This window comes from Oncorhynchus kisutch, linkage group LG4, assembly GCF_002021735.2.
Source record: "Oncorhynchus kisutch isolate 150728-3 linkage group LG4, Okis_V2, whole genome shotgun sequence".
Classification (NCBI taxonomy): Eukaryota; Metazoa; Chordata; class Actinopteri; order Salmoniformes; family Salmonidae; genus Oncorhynchus; species Oncorhynchus kisutch.
This window is the reverse complement of record NC_034177.2, coordinates 68,781,508-68,800,674: the sequence shown is the minus strand read 5'-3', so window position 1 is coordinate 68,800,674 and position 19,167 is coordinate 68,781,508. Positions and strand designations below refer to the sequence as shown.

Below are 19,167 nucleotides of genomic sequence, written 5' to 3'. Positions count from 1 at the left end.
TACAATCATTAAAGCTAAGATAAACCTTTACAGCGAGCATGATATTACATAACAGGCATAATTCAATTCAGTCTTTTAAAAATGATGCTCCAACAACCTACAGTTAACGTGGCAAGACTAACTTTTTGGGCAACCCTACCAAATTCACATAGAAATGTGAGTTATAGAGCTATCATTCTACTTGAAAGCTAGTCTAAGACCTGGTAGATATGTTCTATGTGCATTATTTATTTGCTTCCTATTCTTAAGTTATGTTTTTGCTTTTGTACACCAGCTTCAACCAGCTGAAACAACAATATTTTTGGTTATGCAAAATATTTTTCACAGGGGTTTAGATGGTACAATGATTCTCTACACTATACTATCTTATTTTGCCACAAAATCTGAAATCAGGCAAACTATTAGAGTTTCAGTAACCAGGAAATGGTGGAGCGATTTCTGCATAGTGCAACTTTTAATACTACACTAAGACAAAAACAACAAATCATTTTTTCAATTTGCTCAACCTATAACCCCAGAGGGACAAGACACAGATTTCTCTTTCACAGCAGCAGCTCTCTGGTTTATGGGCGTGTTATGATGGAAACAGTAGCACAGATAATGAATGCTACAGTAGGCAGCTCTTCCAGACTCCTGGAGAGATGGGAGTCACATATCCCTTGGGTGAATATGGAAGCTGGGGGAGGCCGGTGGCAGCTGGACACAGGGAGGGCATGGTGATGATGAAGACCATGCTCTCAGCTTTTGAATCCTTGCCCATTCTTTACTTATCGGCTGTGCTCTACACACGTATGTCAGGAGATGGGAGAGGAGCTCCATCCCACAGCCTACAGTATAGTCAGGGCAAACAGAGGAAGATACTGAAAGGCCATCAGTAGGAACATGGTGCAGGACAGGAGGAAATGTGTGGTTGGGTGTGAAGGGGACATGCAAAGGCAGCGTTGCGATCTGAAAGGAAGGTTGAGCCTTAGAGTGGCCTGGGAATCAGACGTTCTGAGAGACAGGGCAGGCATGAATTTGCTCGAATCGAATTGAACTGTATTTGTCACATGCTTTGTAAACAACAGGTGTAGATTAACAGCGAAATGCTTACTTAAGGGGCCTTCCCAACAACACAAAACATGGAAATACACAATGAGTAACGATACCTTGGCTATATACACAGGGTACCAGTTCCAAGTTGATGTGCAGGGGTACAAAGTTGTTGAGGTAGATATCTACATATAGGTAGAGACAAAGTGACTTGGCAACAGGATAAATAATAAACAGTAACAGCAGTGTAGGTGAGGAGTCAAAAGAGATTATTGCAAAAAGGGTCAATGCAGATATCCCTGGTAGCTATTGGTTAATTATTTAACTAACTATTTAGCGGTCTTATAGCTTGAGGGTAGAAGCTATTCAGGGTCCTGTTGGTTCCAGACTTGGTGCATCAGTCTATGACTTCGGTGGCTGGAATCTTTGAAAATGTTTAGGGTCTTCCTCTGACACCTCTTAGTATCGAGGTTCTGGATGGCAGGGAGCTCGGCCCCAGTGTTGTACTGGGCCGTACGCACTACCCTCTGTAGCGCCTTGCGGTCAGATGCCAAGCAGTGCCATACCAAGTGGTGATGTAGCTAGTCAAAATGCTCTCAATGGTGCAGCTGTGGACTTTTTTGAGGATCTGAGGGCCCATGACAAATCTAGTCCACGATCAGCGTAGTCCACGATCAGCTCCTTTGTCTTGTTGACATTGAGGGAGAGGTTGTTGTCCTGGCACAACACTTCCAGATCTCTGACCTCCTCCCTGTTGGCTGCCTCATTGTCGTCAGTGATCAGACCTACCAGCCTTGTGTTGTCTGCAAAGTGATGGTGTTGGAGTCATGCGCAGCCACGCAGTCATGGGTGGACAGGGAGCACAAGAAGGGACTAAGCACGCACCCCTGAGGGGCCCCTGTGTTGAGGGTCAGTGTGGTGGATGTGTTGTTGCCTACCCTCACCACCTGGGGGCGGCACGTCAGGAAGTCCAGGATCCAGTTGCTGTGGGAGGTGTTTAATCCCAGGGTCATTAGCTTAGTGATGAGCTTGGAGGGCACAATGGTGTTGAATGCTGAGCTGTAGTCAATGAACAGCATTCTCATGTAGGTGTTCCTTTTGCCCAGGTGGGAAAGGGCAGTGTGGAGTGCAATAGAGATTGCATCCTCTGTGGATCTGGCCGGTATGTGAATTGGAGTGGTTCTAGGGTGTCTGGGATGGTGGTGTTGATGTGAGCCACAGAGGTGAGTGCTACGGGGTGATAGTCATTTAGACAGGTTACCTTGGCGTTCTTGGGCACAGGGACTATGGTGGTCTGTTTGAAACATGTCAGTGAAGACACTTTCCAGATGGTCAGCGCATGTTCTGAGTACGGTCCTGGTAATCCGTCTGGCCTTGCGGCTTTATGAATGTTAACCTGTTTAAAGGTCTTACTCACATCGGCTACGGAGAGCGTGATCACACAGTTGTCTGGAACAGCTGGTAGTCTCGTGCATAGTTCAGTGTTGCTATTCCTCGAAGCATGCATAGAGTTTATTTAGCTTGTTTGGTAGGTTCCCGTCACTGGACAGCTTGCGGCTGGGTTTCCCTTTGTAATCCGTGATAGTTTGCAAGCCCTGCCACATCCAACAAACGTCAGAGCTGGTGTAGTAGGATTCGATGTTGGTCCTTTATTGACACTTTGCCTGTTTGATAGTTCGTCGAAGGGCGTAGCGGGATGTCTTATAAGCGTCCGGATTAGTGTCCTGCTCATTGAAAGCGGCAACTCTAAGCCTTTAGCTCAGTGCAGATGTTGCCTGTAATCCATGGCTTCTGGTTGGGATATGTACCACAGGAGGCTGCTGAGGGGAGGATGGCTCATAATAATGGCAGGAATTGAGTGAATGGAATGGTTTCAAACACATGGAAACGTCCTGTGATATGTACGTACAGTCACTGTAGGGACAATGTTGTTGATGCACTTATTAATGAAGCTGGTGACTGATGTGGTAAACTCCTCAATGCCATCGGATGAATCCCGGAACATATTCCAGTCTGTGTTAGTGAAACAGTCCTGTAACTTAGCATCCGCTTCATCGGACCACTTCCGTATTGAGCGAGTCACTGGTACTTCCTGATTGAGCTTTTGTTTTTATGCAGGAATCAGGAGGATAGAGTTATATTCAGATTTGCCAAATGGAGGGTGAGGTCGAGCTCTGTATGCGTCTCTGTGTGTGGAGTAAAGGGGATCTAGAGTTTTTTTGCCTCTAATTGCACAGGTGACATGCTGGTAAAAAAATAGTGTAAAAGGATTGGAGTTATCAAGCATTAAATTCACCAGACACTAGGAGCGCCGCCTCTGGGTGAGCATTTTCTTGTTTGCTTATAGCACTATATAGCATGTTGAGTGCTGTCTTACTGCCAGCATCGGTTTGTGGTGGTAAATGAACCGCTACAAAAAATATAGATGAAAACTCTCTTGGTAAATAGTGTGGTCTACAGCTTATCATGAGGTATTCTAACTCAAGTCAGAAGAACCTCAAGACTTCCTTATATTAGAGATCATGCCCCAGTTATTTTTAACAAAGAGACACACACCACCTCATCTGAGCTTCTCCGACGCAGTCGTTCTGTCCAACCGATGTATAGAAAAACCAGCTAGATTTATATTTACCATGTCCTTGTTCAGTCACGACTCTGAGAAACATAGGATATTACAGTTCTTCAGAGCATTTTGATAAGGTAGTCTCAAACAGAGCTCATCCAGTTTATTCTCCCGTGACTGCAAGTTTGCCAATAGAACAGAGGGTAGAGGCGATTTATTCACTCTCCAACATAGTCTCATCAGGTATCCCGCACCCCGGACTCTATAGCGTCATCTCCTTCTTCGAGTGTCGGGGATTTGGGCCTGGTTGCAATAATCAATATGTATTTCGCCTCTGACTCATTAAAGTAGAAGTCCTCGTCCAAATGGAGGTTAGGGATAGCTGTTCTGTTGTCCAAAAGCTATTTTTGGTCAAAGAAAGTTAAGATCAGCACAAATAAATACACAAAATAGCACAATTGGGCAGGAACCCGTAAAAAGGGTGTCATTCCCTCCAGCGCCATTATATGTGTGCTTTTGCAAGATGTGTTTGATTGTGATCAAATCAATTTCAATGCAAGGCATGTCAGTGTTACTCCTGATAGATCCATTTCAACCTACAACATCCACAAAAATCAGTCAAGGCCTACTGGAAGGCCTAGTCACTTCATACTATGATTTTCCAGAGAAATATCTTAATAGTAGGCACAGGCCTATCTTTACAGTATATTTACAGTTCAAATGCATATACTGACAAATATGGGAAATCTGCAACACTTACATTTAGATTGTAATTTAATGTGATCACTCATTTTGGGCTGCCATATCTTTTCACTTTACCTCTTGCCTTCCCTTGTAGGATAATGCCGTCCATTTGAGATTATCTGGGGTCAGTTTAACTTTATAATACCGAAAGGATTCATGCAAAGGAAGCTGATCCTAGATCAGTAGCGCTCGAGACCAGGGATCTCGCGTTGCTAGCCTTTTTCCTCTACCACAGCCATCACCACTAGGGCTACTACCAAAGATGGTGGATAAATGAAGACAGTTCACTCAAGCCGTTTACCATTGAAAAATATTGTCAGTTCTCTGTTCCCAAAGACACCAAGCGCGACAGCAGCTGGCTGTTCTGTGTAGTGTAGTTAAATGTAATTTAACCAGAAAAAATGAGGGAGTGGGGTGTCTCGCTTCCTCTTCCGTCTCTGCTACTATCGCTCTCCTCCGCCTTCTCCCCCGGTCAATGCTAATTTAGATCCTTGGGACGTCCCTTCCCTTCCCTAAGCCCTGAACCCTAACCCTGACTTTACCCCTTACCCTTACCCTCATCTTGACCATAGCCCCAACCTAACTCTAAACTTAACCTTAACCCCTAGCCGTTTCAAATTTAAACTTAAATTGGGTGACGTCAGAGTTCAGAGTCCTCACAAGGATCCCGTTTAGACATCTTAGTTTTTTAGTATCTCCCTTTGAGTTTACGAGATCTCCCCCCGAATCCTGAGCGAGGCAGTCACAGAAACGAGAGGCGATACCCTCCTGCACAACATGGCTACAATTGTAACCTCGACCAGATTTACAGACGAATATCAGCTGTACGAGGAGCTCGGAAAGTAAGCTACATTAACACTATATAGTCCTATTTTACCTTTTCCTGTACTGCTTTGTAGACTATCATTGTGCATGTCTAGTCCACTGTTGACAAGACAGGTTGTCAAAAACAGGGAAGGCACCCCCCCCCCCCCGGGTCGTTAATTAAGCCAGTTTTATAGTCGAACAACATTTTATTATAATATATCTTGAGCTAGTACCGAATGGCTTGAGCATGAATGCGATTTGTACCGAATTTACAGTGGCTGCGTGTTATAGATATGTAGCGGATTATATATATAGTGTTGATTTATTTGAAGGCAGGACTTTCACGTATAAATCATTTTAAAGACCCCCGAACCCTCTCCTCGTATCTATTTATTATAATTTCACTTTTCAGTATTATTTTGTAATTGGTAGTGAGCCACGCAGGAAGGAATGCTGCTCCACTTGTGTAACGATATACAGCTATTAACTATGTCATCCACATCGAAAATGTATCCACTGTGTTTCATTCTGTGCATTGTAACAAATACCACCAAGTAGACAAATACTGTGTAACCGTCTGCGTTATTTTTTGCAGTTAGCAGTGGCAATGGTGTACTCCAACCACCTATAAACATTTTTTCCGGTTTCAAGTATGCATGATGACATGACATCATAATATAGACAGACCTATGGTAGGCTTACTACACAATTCAGATAGCCTACAGTAGACTTTTCGTTATTTTCTCATGCTTTGGTTTATTTAAGCAATAAGGCACGAGGGGTTGTGGTATATGGCCAATATACCACGGCTAATGTATATTCTCTGCCTTTCGCTACATGCACTATAACATCTGCTAAACACGTGTACGTGACCAATAAAATTAAATTTGGTTTGATTTGATTTGCTATTATAAACTGTTACCAACGTAATTAGAGCAGTAAAAATAAATGTTTTGTCATACCCGCGGTATACGGTCTGATATACCATGGTTGTCAGTCAGCATTCAGTGCTCGAACCACCCAGTTTATAATCTCAGATAGCGTTTCTTTGCACAGTAGTTCATGTGTAGGCTTATGTCTCAGCCCTTCCACATTACAATTTGCTCTGAGCTGACTTTCACGCACAAGGAGCGAGTGAGGGCTCCCGAGTGGCGCAGCGGTCTAAGGCACTGCATCTCAGTGTTTGAGGTGTCACTACAGACCCTGGTTTGATTCCAGGCTGATTCACAACTGGCCGTGATTGGAAGTCCCATAGGGCGGCACATAATTGGCCAGCATCATCCGGGTTAGGGTTTGGCCGAGGTAGGCCGTCACTGTAAATAAGAATGTGTCATAATAAACCGGAAATGTGTTACCTCTGGTTCGTTCAGCCCTTCCTATGGGGGAAATTAATTGGGTTTTGTGATAAACAATTCAAATAAAGTCTGAGGTTAACACAGGCTTAGGAGGTCTTATACATTTTGTACTATGAGATATTATTAGTCACTTAACATGACTGTTTTGATTACATAATTGCTTCAAAATTCACAAAAAGGGACAGCTGATTAAAATTATATCAGAACAAAACGTATAAAATCTCCTAAACCTGTGTTTACCACAGACCTTATTTTCAGTGTTTATCCAAAAAACCCTACGAAACCCCATTAGTTTCTCCATAGGCTTTGGCCAATGAGCCATGACGGAGTGAGTGCCTACAAAAATATGCCATTACTATTGCTCTCTATCACATGATACATCATTTTATTATCACATGCCAAACAACACTTATCACCATGCACTGCTTTGTATTGCCTTTTTGCACCTGTGTACCACAGTGATGGGCTATTTAGCTTCATATTGCAACGTTTCTCATTTAAAACATGTCGGGGAGAGTGGGGTCAATTGTAACACTAATTTGACCTTCTACCATTTTCTTTATTACTCAGAGATGGATTGAACTAGACACAGTACTGATTTTGGTGGGTTGTATTTTGTTTGCGGTAGTGAGAGTTGTGACTTGAGCTCATGTAGCTGTTTTGTTTATTAATTTGTCTCACTACAGGGGCGCCTTCTCCGTTGTCCGGCGATGCGTTAAAAAGTCCAACGGCCAGGAATTTGCTGCTAAAATTATCAACACGAAAAAACTCTCAGCAAGAGGTAAGACAAAGGGGAAATATTACACCACTTACTATGTTGAGTGCATTGATGCCCGTGGCATTGTTTTGACTAATCAGATATAGTCCAATAGGAGATCAACACTGGAGGTAGTTTTCTCATTGTTAGTTTATTCAATTACCCATGTGCACATGAAAGCTCTTGATCCATTAAATATCTAGTTCAAGCAACATAATACAATTGCATTTTAGGTTTACATTACATACATAAACTTGTCAAAGAGTGTGTGCCAAGTTGCATAGTGTAGGCAAGTGCAGCATATTTTTGGGAGCTCCTTGTTCAATGAGATAAACAGAAGCATTCATCTCATGATGTTCCTGTCCAGCGGGACATATTGTTGCTGTGCCTGCCTACCCACGACACAGTAGCTCAGCCATTGTGTCTGTGTGTGGTGCATTTGTTTATGCTCTACTCCTGCCCTCAGAAACCAAGTGTGTATGTGAATGTAGACTGCCAGAGGCCTTTTAGAGGCTGGAGCACCTTTGTGCTGTTTAGTCATAGCTGAAGTCACAATTCTACTCTTTGCTGCTCACGTTTTCTTCACAGAAATCTGGACCATACATAAATTAATAAGTGACCTTTAAGAGGCTTCACCTCTTATCACAAAACGATTTAGTCAAGGAACGGGATAATTGAATCCATAATTAAGGGTTGACTGTAAATTCATGTCCTTATGCAATTTTGGTGAATTTCAGTTTACGTTACACAATGTCACAATGTCTCCCCCCCTTCCACCTTGTGAGATCTCCTGATCAGAGACATGGGGTCCAGGCAGAAAAACACGTCCTCTTGGCCGGAGGAGACTGTCACATCTGCTCTAATCAAGCCTTGGCCAGGAGGACAGCATGGAGATACTCAGACGTGGCCAATCTGCCACTGCTACAGCAGCAGAGACAAAAAGATATGGATCTATTTCGGGACACTACTAATACTTGTGCGTTTGGGTATCGAGTGGGCCCATCTCTTGTTTGCTCCTGACATTGTGATGGAGATGTTAATTCGATTTTTTGGGGCCGTTCTGTCTATGTCACTGCGCGCACTAGTGCATAAATTGCAATGACTAAGGGTACTGAAACTCCAAATAACTACGCCATGCTTGTTAGACTGTAATTACACTGCAATTCCATGTTTGCGTCATCAATTTTTCGGGGGCATTGTTGTTGAAGCCCTTGCTTGCGTCAAGCCCGGCTGCCAGTAAATGACTCCAAGAAGAAATCTTCCTGAAGCACAGTCTTACTGTAGCTGTGCTGACTGGGTATTGACCTATTAAACAAAGCAGTCTTCAACTAAAAGTCTTAATAGTATCTCAACAGTGGCCACACTGTTGCAGATAATGGCCTCCCTGCCATGACTTGAGAGGGCTTTAGCTATGGCGATCCAGAGGGAGTGGAGGTTGTTTGATTATTATGAGAATTACAGAGGCCAGGTCTGGGTGTGAGATTGTGCTGTCCTCTGGGGATGCCAGCTGAATTACAATAGGCCCCACTTTCCCCTCTGCAACGGTCTCAACGGATAGGCCAGTAAACAAAGAATTTCTTTAAAATTGCCTTAAAAAAACAACTGGTAATTAGATCTGCTGTGTTTCAGCTGCGTCTGGCAGAGATCCCGTCAAGTAACCTGGCAACTGGGTTCTTGAAACTGTTCATCACGTTGAATAGCACAGAATGAGAGGAACGCTCCAGTCCTATTGAGCTGAATAAAGGAGAAGAGAGGAGGGCCAAGTTAAGCCAGATCCCCTTGCCGCGCTTATCTCCCTACAGCTCCTCATGCCCACTGCCCCATTCTTATGTCTCTGTGTGCAGTTTGAAGGAAGTTTAAGGAAGTTTTGCGATCCATTGTTAACTAGCATTCATGCAAATAATGGAAGCCTATGGGATCAGCTAGCTGATTGCGCTAACTCTAGCTGATCCCAGATTCTTCCAGTCATTCCGCTAACGCTAGTTAGCAATTGCTTGTGAAACTACCATCAACTTCCCTCAAACTGCACGCAGAGACATAAAAATAGTATCCATGAGTTCATCTGACACTGGGAAAGTAGATAAATTGTCACAATATCCCTTTAATCAGAGCTGAAGGCCCTGGACATGTCAATGTGTTTTACAGAAACAGAAGCTGTAATCATTTCCCTCAGATCTACCATCCATCTAGACATGGGGCAGAGCCTCCACTGCCAGCAACGCTTTATTTATGTATAAGATTAACTAGGGAGAAAGACGGAACAATCTAGAGAAGACAAACAAGCTTAGGCTGCTGCTATTAGCTGACAGTGTGTGTGTGTGTGTGTGTGTGTGTGTGTGTGTGTGTGTGTGTGTGTGTGTGTGTGTGTGTGTGTGTGTGTGTGTGTGTGTGTGTGTGTGCGTGTGCGTGTGTGCGTGTGTTGCTTACTCCATGCATCTACTGTAGGTTGGACTGCGAGGAAGCAACAGTATACCCTCTCCCTCAGCTGTCCTCTTCCAGGCTATTTGATTGCGACAGTCTACCAGAGCTGCTGTCAAATGTCAATACTTCAACTCTTAATCCAATCCATGTGAAATGCGGCCCAGCCGATGAGTGTTTTAAGTGTCAGCTGAGGTGCTGGATGTCAACCCTCTCACACACACCCCTTTATACAATTTATTTTATTTTATTGGTACATATTGGTTGGTTTAATACACAGTGCACCCTTTGCATAATGCACTATTTCAGGCCATAAACTCTCATGTCTGTAAGATTATGTCATTGTATGTTTCTGAGGCTGAGCTGGCCAGGCCAGTAGGACTGGGCGTATATTGAATGTGGTCTGTCATATTAAGGCTTTTGACAGTCAGTAACATCTCATCCACACACTTTCTTAAACACACACACACACACACACACACACTTGGTGTCATAAAAAATTCAGTTTGTCCTATTAAAAATTCACCAGGGCAGTACTGCCACGTTTATCAGGCCTCCGCCAATCGACCTCCAGCAAGCAGCGCAGAGGAAGCCTTCCAATGCCCTGATAACACGCCTGCCTGGGCCACGATACGGCAGTTGATCTTTGGAGAGGAGGACACTGAGGGAGAGGAAGAGAGAGAGATCGAGAGAGAGATGGGGAGAGAGCAAGAGAAAAAGGGAGGGAGGGAGAGAGATTGGGAGGAGGGAAAGAGAGAGAGAGACAGGGAGAGAGAGAGAGCGAAAGAGACACTGTGAATTTTTTATGACACCAAGCCCTGTGTGTGTGTGTTTAAGAGAGAGTATGTGGGTGCAGGGTTTGGATCAGGGTAGGTGTGGGATGAAATATCATAACATAACCATAATACCCCCTCATACAGCCCATTCCCCTTCTTATTTTGTGGGGCATAAACACAGGCCAATTAGTGGGGAGCAAGAGTGTGTTTTCACTGGATGGCAGCAGTGGGGGGAGGTGTGGGTGTGTGCATGGGTGTGTGCATGTGTGTGTGTGTGTGTGTGTGTGTGTGTGTGTGTGTGTGTGTGTGTGTGTGTGTGTGTGTGCGTGCGCGTGCGTGCGTGCGTGCGTGCGTGCGTCTGGGGCTTCTCTCTCACGCCTGAATGGCAAAGGCCTTTTCCCAGTCTTCTGTCCTGTTTTCTCTCTCAGTCTGTCCTTAATAGACCTTCCTCTCCCAGGCATCTTGTGTGCTGGGTGATTATTGTGATTCAAGAGATATCATTAGGTGTATGCATAAGGAAAGTCCCTATTTGCACATATTTAGCATTGTTAGGACATGGTTCTGTGGAACTACTGTACGATACCAGTATCGTTATACTCAGAGGTATCGTGGCAAGGGAACAAAACATGAAGCAGATTCAATTTCCTGAGGAAAACAGTCCTAATGTTGGAAACAAACAGCCTTATGTTGTCACCCAGAATCACATGTTTATTTTCCAAGCTATATAACTCAATATTTTACATACTGTAGGTTTTTTAAAGGACCAAAAGTGTATTGTGCAAAGCTGTCATCAAGGCAAAGGGTGGCTACTTTGAAGAATCTCAAATTTTAAATATATTTTGATTTGCTTAACACTTTTTTGGTTACTACATGATTCCATATGTGTTATTTCATAGTTTTGATGTCTTCACTAGTATTCTACGATGTAGAAAATAGTAAAAATAAAGAAAAACCCTTGAATGAGTAGGTGTTTCCAAACATTTGACTGATAGTATACATGGGCTCCGATATGATACAGGAACAATATTTTTAGTTTGAAACGATTTGGTGCGTTTTGATTAGTGGAACGAATCAATGTGATTTGGTTCGATATGATTCAATGCACTAACAATTATTGCATGAACACATTAATTTTCATTTCTAAACGAATATCTGATATAGATGGAGCTGTCTGAGGTGACTTTTCTGAGCTGAGTGGCCCTGGTGTGTGTGTGTGTGTTGTATGAATGAATGAATGATTTCTCCATACTTGGTCGGGCTTTGACCACTGGTATCATATAAACACAAATACGACATGGAGAATGCATAGAATTGCAGGAAATTTGCTTAAAAACAGCAAAACAAATAGCTTTAAAACTGCAACATTTTCTCTCCGCCAACAAGAGGGATGTGAACAGTTCCGGGTCATGGTTTGCAAAGTGGGGGGTTGTTACCATGCCGATAAAATACATTATCCATCCGGACATTTGCCACCTAGGAAATTTGTATGACCGGACCTTCTGAAATAGTATTTGATGTAATTTGTGAGCTGAGCAATAGGGCAGACTGAGCATCTAAATGCTCATCACCCACTTATTCAAATCAAATTTCAAATCAAATTTATTTATATAGCCCTTCGTACATCAGCTGATATCTCAAAGTGCTGTACAGAAACCCAGCCTAAAACCCCAAACAGCAAGCAATGCAGGTGGAGAAGCACAGTGGCTAGGAAAAACTCCCTAGAAAGGCCAATACCTAGGAAGAAACCTAGAGAGGAACCAGGCTATGTGGGGTTATTAACTCTGTCATGTAGCAGATTAAAATATTTTGCGCTAGGAGTATGTCAATATTTATCTTTTGAAATGAGATATGACATACAGTACATAGCCAGTCTTGGAACTCCCTCTTCCGGATCCGGGAGAATTGTCATCAACTGACACTAATTAGCATAATGCAACAGACCAAAAATATTACTAGAAAATATTCATATTCATGAAATCACAAGTGAAATATATTGAAACACAGCTTAGCCTTTTGTTAATCAGCCTGTCATCTCAGATTTTGACATGATGCTTTACAGCCAAAGCAAGACAAGCATTTGTGTAAGTTTATCGATAGCCTAGCATAGCATTATGCCTAGCTAGCAGCAGGCAGCTTGGTCACGAAAATCAGAAAAGCAATCCAATTAAATCGTTTACCTTTGATGAGCTTCGGATGTTTTCACTCACGAGACTCCCAGTTAGACAGCAAATGTTAATTTTGTCCCATAAAGATGATTTTTTATAGCCGAAACACCTCCGTTTGTACTTCACGTTTGGTTGAGAAATCCACCGGAAACTGGGTCACGACAACGCCAAAAAATATTCCAAATTAGATCCATAATATCGACAGAAACATGGCAAACGTTTTTTATAATAAATCCTCAAGGTCTTTTTCAAATATCTATTCGATAATATATCAACCGGGACAGGTGGCTTTTTAGTAGGAAAGAGAGAAACAATGGCCGCATTTGTCTTTTACGCACAAAACACTCTGAGAGCCTCCAGCTGACCACTGACACAATGTTGTCGTTCAGGCTCATTTTTCAAAAATAAAAGCCTGAAACGATGTATTGTGACACTAGACACATTAGGGAAACCATAGAAAAAGGAATCTGGTTGATATCTCATTCACTGCTCAATAGGGACGCATAGGAACGCAGAGCTTTCTAAATAAGAGTCCCTTCCTGATTGGATTTTTCTCAGGCTTTCGCCTGCAATATCAGTTCAGTTATACTCACAGACAATATTTTGACAGTTTTGGAAACTTTAGAGTGTTTTCTATCCTAAGCTGTCATATTCTAGCATCTTGTCCTGACAAAATAGCCCATTTACTTTGGGAACGTTATTTTTCCAAAAATGAAAATAGTGCCCCCTAGTTTCAAGAGGTTATTAATATAACACTGTTTTGGATTCCACCCCCGTGTCAAAAATCAAATGGTTTGACCGTTTGGAACTTTATGAAGGAGAACTGTTCTCTTCTCCCGGCTCGCAAAAATTATTGCAGTCCTAAGTGAAATTACACCTTTACCCAGTTCATGGATAAAGGTGTTTCGGCCTTTCTAATCGACCTGGCCCGGGTATCCTGGAAGGACATTGACCTCATCCCGTCAGTTGAGGATGCCTGGTCATTCTTTAAAAGTAACTTCCTCACCATTTTAGATAAGCATGCTCCGTTCAAAAAATGCAGAACTAAGAACAGATACAGCCCTTGGTTCACCCCAGACCTGACTGCCCTCGACCAGCACAAAAACATCCTGTGGCGGACTGCAATAGCATCGAATAGTCCCCGTGATATGCAACTGTTCAGGGAAGTCCGGAACCAATACACGCAGTCAGTCAGGAAAGCTAAGGCCAGCTTCTTCAGGCAGAAGTTTGCATCCTGTAGCTCCAACTCCAAAAAGTTCTGGGACACTGTGAAGTCCATGGAGAACAAGAGCACCTCCTCCCAGCTGCCCACTGCACTGAGGCTAGGTAACACGGTCACCACTGATAAATCCATGATTATCGAAAACTTCAATAAGCATTTCTCAACGGCTGGCCATGCCTTCCGCCTGGCTACTTCAACCTCGGCCAACAGCTCCGCCCCCCCCGCAGCTCCTCGCCCAAGCCTCTCCAGGTTCTCCTTTACCCAAATCCAGATAGCAGATGTTCTGAAAGAGCTGCAAAACCTGGACCCGTACAAATCAGCTGGGCTTGACAATCTGGACCCTCTATTTCTGAAACTATCTGCCACCATTGTCGCAACCCCTATTACCAGCCTGTTCAACCTCTCTTTCATCTCGTCTGAGATCCCCAAGGATTGGAAAGCTGCCGCAGTCATCCCCCTCTTCAAAGGGGGAGACACCCTGGACCCAAACTGTTACAGACCTATATCCATCCTGCCCTGCCTATCTAAGGTCTTCGAAAGCCAAGTCAACAAACAGGTCACTGACCATCTCGAATCCCACCGTACCTTCTCCGCTGTGCAATCTGGTTTCCGAGCCGGTCATGGGTGCACCTCAGCCACACTCAAGGTACTAAACGACATCATAACCGCCATCGATAAAAGACAGTACTGTGCAGCCGTCTTCATCGACCTCGCCAAGGCTTTCGACTCTGTCAATCACCATATTCTTATCGGCAGACTCCGTAGCCTCGGTTTTTCGGATGACTGCCTTGCCTGGTTCACCAATTACTTTGCAGACAGAGTTCAGTGTGTCAAATCGGAGGGCATGCTGTCCGGTCCTCTGGCAGTCTCTATGGGGGTGCCACAGGGTTCAATTCTCGGGCCGACTCTTTTCTCTGTGTATATCAATGATGTTGCTCTTGCTGCGGGCGATTCCCTGATCCACCTCTACGCAGACGACACCATTCTATATACTTTCGGCCCGTCTTTGGACACTGTGCTATCTAACCTCCAAACAAGCTTCAATGCCATACAACACTCCTTCCGTGGCCTCCAACTGCTCTTAAACGCTAGTAAAACCAAATGCATGCTTTTCAACCGGTCGCTGCCTGCACCTGCATGCCCGACTAGCATCACCACCCTGGATGGTTCCGACCTAGAATATGTGGACGTCTATAAGTACCTAGGTGTCTGGCTAGACTGCAAACTCTCCTTCCAGACTCATATCAAACATCTCCAATCGAAAATCAAATCAAGAGTCGGCTTTCTATTCCGCAACAAAGCCTCCTTCACTCAAGCCGCCAAGCTTACCCTAGTAAAACTGACTATCCTACCGATCCTCGACTTCGGCGATGTCATCTACAAAATGGCTTCCAACACTCTACTCAGCAAACTGGATGCAGTCTATCACAGTGCCATCCGTTTTGTCACTAAAGCACCTTATACTACCCACCACTGCGACTTGTATGCTCTAGTCGGCTGGCCCTCGCTACATATTCGTCGCCAGACCCACTGGCTCCAGGTCATCTACAAGTCTATGCTAGGTAAAGCTCCGCCTTATCTCAGCTCACTGGTCACGATGGCAACACCCATCCGTAGCACGCGCTCCAGCAGGTGCATCTCACTGATCATCCCTAAAGCCAACACCTCATTTGGCCGCCTTTCGTTCCAGTACTCTGCTGCCTGTGACTGGAACGAATTGCAAAAATCGCTGAAGTTGGAGACTTTCATCTCCCTCACCAACTTCAAACATCAGCTATCTGAGCAGCTAACCGATCGCTGCAGCTGTACATAGTCTATTGGTAAATAGCCCACCCTTTTCACCTACCTCATCCCCGTACTGTTTTTATTTATTTACTTTTCTGCTCTTCTGCACACCAATATCTCTACCTGTACATGACCATCTGATCTTTTATCACTCCAGTGTTAATCTGCAAAATTGTAATTATTTGCCTACCTCCTCATGCCTTTTGCACACATTGTATATAGACCCCCCCTTCGTTTTCTACTGTGTTATTGACTTGTTAATTGTTTACTCCATGTGTAACTCTTTGTTGTATGCTCACACTGCTATGCTTTATCTTGGCCAGGTCGCAGTTGCAAATGAGAACTTGTTCTCAACTAGCCTACCTGGTTAAATAAAGGTGAAATAAAAAAAAAAAAAAAAAAAAATGTAAAAATGACCAAATGCTGTTTAAAGCAGAACTACCAAAAATATTTTGTACAGTGAACCTGGTAATCAAAAGCCCCAGTCAGCAGTTAGATGTGCAATCAGCAAGATGTGAGTTGTGTCCACTCCGGTAGCCTACACAGCCCCACCGGTAAAACACAATTCTCTACAGCACATTTGGTAACAATGACCCAGGAAATTACATTGGTTGTCCCTCAATTAATAAAGCCTATGATTTAATATTGTGAAAGCCATTTTACAAACATCTGAATGCTGAAGGTGCTGCGCAGATGAAGCCTACGAATATTAGAGCAGGGTTAGGGTACGCCTAGCTCTCGTTGACGCGAGCAGCTGCGTCTCCCGCTCTGTAAGCATAGTTGTTATCTGACTTGACTAGATCAATGTCATACCCAGTCACATGCATACAAGTCTGATAGGAGGAAGGAGAGGACGCATCAATTCAGTCACAACAGATAAGAGGTATTTTCGGAACAAGGCAGAAAACATTTATATGAGTAAAATGCGTTAGAGAAGCAGAGATTCGTAATTTTTGAATGGGTTTCTTACCGATGCATGCTTCATTTGGATCGGTTCAAGCTCCAGCAGACTGATGCACTCGCATTTTAAACATTTGAACCAGGGACCGATGCATATCGGTGAATCATTTCATCCCTACAGATATTGCTATTAAAAGACTGATGTTGTCCTTCAAAATGGGCCCCAAAAAAGAACAATAATAATTACTTATATAAAGATAGCTTGGGATCAAATTTGTAGCTTGCTTGTGACTGAATAAATTGTGATCATTTTGGGGGACAGTGTCCCTCTGTTCCTCAGCATCTTTTTCAGCACAGCCAGTACTTTTCTGACTCACACAGTGACCTCACAAATGAAGTGCTCATTTGTTCTGTGGTGGGGATCGCTACTAGTGACATTCCATTAGACGACATTACATTACACTCTATTATATTAGACTGGATCTGATTAATTACTTCTGCTGGAATCCTCATATAGGCTCTCTATGGTCAACTGTGTGTTTAGTGTTTTCTGTATTTGAGTCATACTGGAGTCCTGATTTGTGGCTACTAAGCCTCAGGTTTTTATTGCTTTTCTCCACTTGTCATTCCTCTGCTGCTGCTGCAATATGGAATCTATCTCAGCACAGAGACTGAATGCCTGAAGTTGGTATTTTTTTCTCCCTTTAAAAAACTGAAATCGTGTGTCTCTCTCTCTCCGCCCACCCGCTTGGCTGAAACCCCAACCCCCAGAGATTAAGGAACAGAGATGTGTGTGTGGGTGTGTGTGTGTAATCCAAGGAGAATGAAAACTCCTCACGCCCAGAACTGAGAAGTGTCAAGTCATGATTACTCATAGTTAGGGGTAGGTGGCTGGACGTGGGGATGTACAGGCACTGTTCAGTCCAATTGACCCTGGATTCAGGCAGAATGAGGAAGCACCACGCACTGCAGAACTGTGTCCTTATTCCTGGCTTCAGTAGGAAGAATTGCTGGGTTTGTGTTTGCTACTTTCTTTTTGCTTCCTCTGTGGGGGGTGGTCCATGACTACCCTGAAGAATCAAGGCCCTTTCTAAATTGTTGCTCTGGATGTGGAGGTGTTTGTGTGCGCGTGCGTACCCTGCACACACTCCCTCTCTCTTTTCCTCTCTCTCTTTTCCTCTCTCTCTCTCTCTCTCTCTCTGTGTGTGTGTGGTTGGAAAGGGTTTATGTGTCAAGTGTGTGTAGTGTAGTATTAGGTACCTGCGTTTCATAGTGAGCCTGCCAGACCAGGCCATGGCTGTGGATCTCCGAGCCTCTGAGGCACGTAATAGTATAATCCCAGCCTGATCGCAGAGACACGTCGTGACACCCTCAATCAACCTGTCGCCTGGCAATGATCAACCCTACTACCACTACTGTTACTGTCTACTTGACCTAGTCTGGCCTGTATTGATCTAGAACACCAGACATTATACAGAAATCACAAAATATAAACATGCTAAAGTATGATTTACTATACCATACTACACTACAGTACATTAGGTCTGGGCGATATAATGTTTACATACTGTTTTACCCACTTTTTATGTATATACTGTGTTCTAGTCAAAGCTCATGGATTTGTGTGTATTGTTTTGTATTGTTAGGTATTACGGCACTGTTGGAGCTAGGAACATAAGCATTTCGCTACACCCGCGATAACATCTGCTAAATATGTGTATGAGACCAATAAAATGTTATTTGGCCAAAACAACATATACCAATATTTTTCTCCTTTTTGACAGTATGGCATTTTATTTATGTATGATATTTTATGTTCCGTAATAAAACAGGTTCTAAATATGTTTATGATCAGTACTTGAATCTCAACAAATGAATTTGAAGTGGTTTTAATGGCCTTTTTCCAATTATGATGGTTTTATACTATAACAACTATAACAACATAACTGACAGCGAAATAGTCCAATTTGTAGAACTTTTCATTCAATTTAGTGCTGTATCATAATATCGTTATAGACGGTATTGTGAATATCCTTACCTGTATGTGGATCCATACCGGTATACTGGTATTCACGATATATCGCCCAGCCCTCTAGTACACTACACTTTTATATACAATACACAGTCCACACTTAGTTACCCAAGATAAGTACTATAACTGTGGAGTGTTTCTGGGTTTCTTTTTTTACATTCAGGGGCCTAATGACTAAGCGGTTGTATAAAGTGGTTTCATTGGCTGCTGCTCTGTTTGGATGGCTCAGTTTATATGGCCATTTAACAGAACAGAGCAGAGGACCATGTTTATTGGCCGGTAGTCTGCTGTGACCTGGGCTAACACTACAACTACTCCCAATGGACAGGATTACACTGGCGAACATTGTGTGCTGCTGCTGGACAATCTGCTGGTTTATTGTAGCCTTTTTCAGTCTGTCTGTGCCACCAACAAGAGTCACTAAATAGTTGAGTGAGGGATGCTTTCGTTGGGCACAATTGTTTCTCTGTGTGAGAGATAAGTCAGGGCCCTATTGGGTAATGTGGGGGTGTAATCCTCAACTCCAGTTTATAATCGTTCTCTAAATGTTTGTCTATTCTCTCTCTTTATAAGTCTGTCTTTATCCGCTTGAGACTGTATAACATGCAAAT

General features: G+C 43.4%; 1 protein-coding gene across 29 annotated transcripts in view; it reads left to right on the top strand.

Moving 5' to 3' along the window:
- Nucleotides 1-4,784: 4,784 nt before the first annotated feature.
- LOC109889919 (calcium/calmodulin-dependent protein kinase type II subunit gamma) overlaps nucleotides 4,785-19,167 on the top strand; it is a 111,685-nt gene continuing 97,302 nt past the window's right edge. For 18 of the 29 annotated variants that reach the window (XM_031823501.1, XM_031823523.1, XM_031823504.1 and 15 more), the window contains exons 1-2: nucleotides 4,785-5,181; nucleotides 7,188-7,282. In XM_031823501.1, the coding sequence (XP_031679361.1) occupies nucleotides 5,117-5,181; nucleotides 7,188-7,282 (160 nt within the window). In that variant the 5' untranslated portion in view covers nucleotides 4,785-5,116. The remainder of the gene's footprint in view (nucleotides 5,182-7,187; nucleotides 7,283-19,167) is intronic. The other 11 variants (XM_031823525.1, XM_031823511.1, XM_031823515.1 and 8 more) reach the window with 9 other exon arrangements.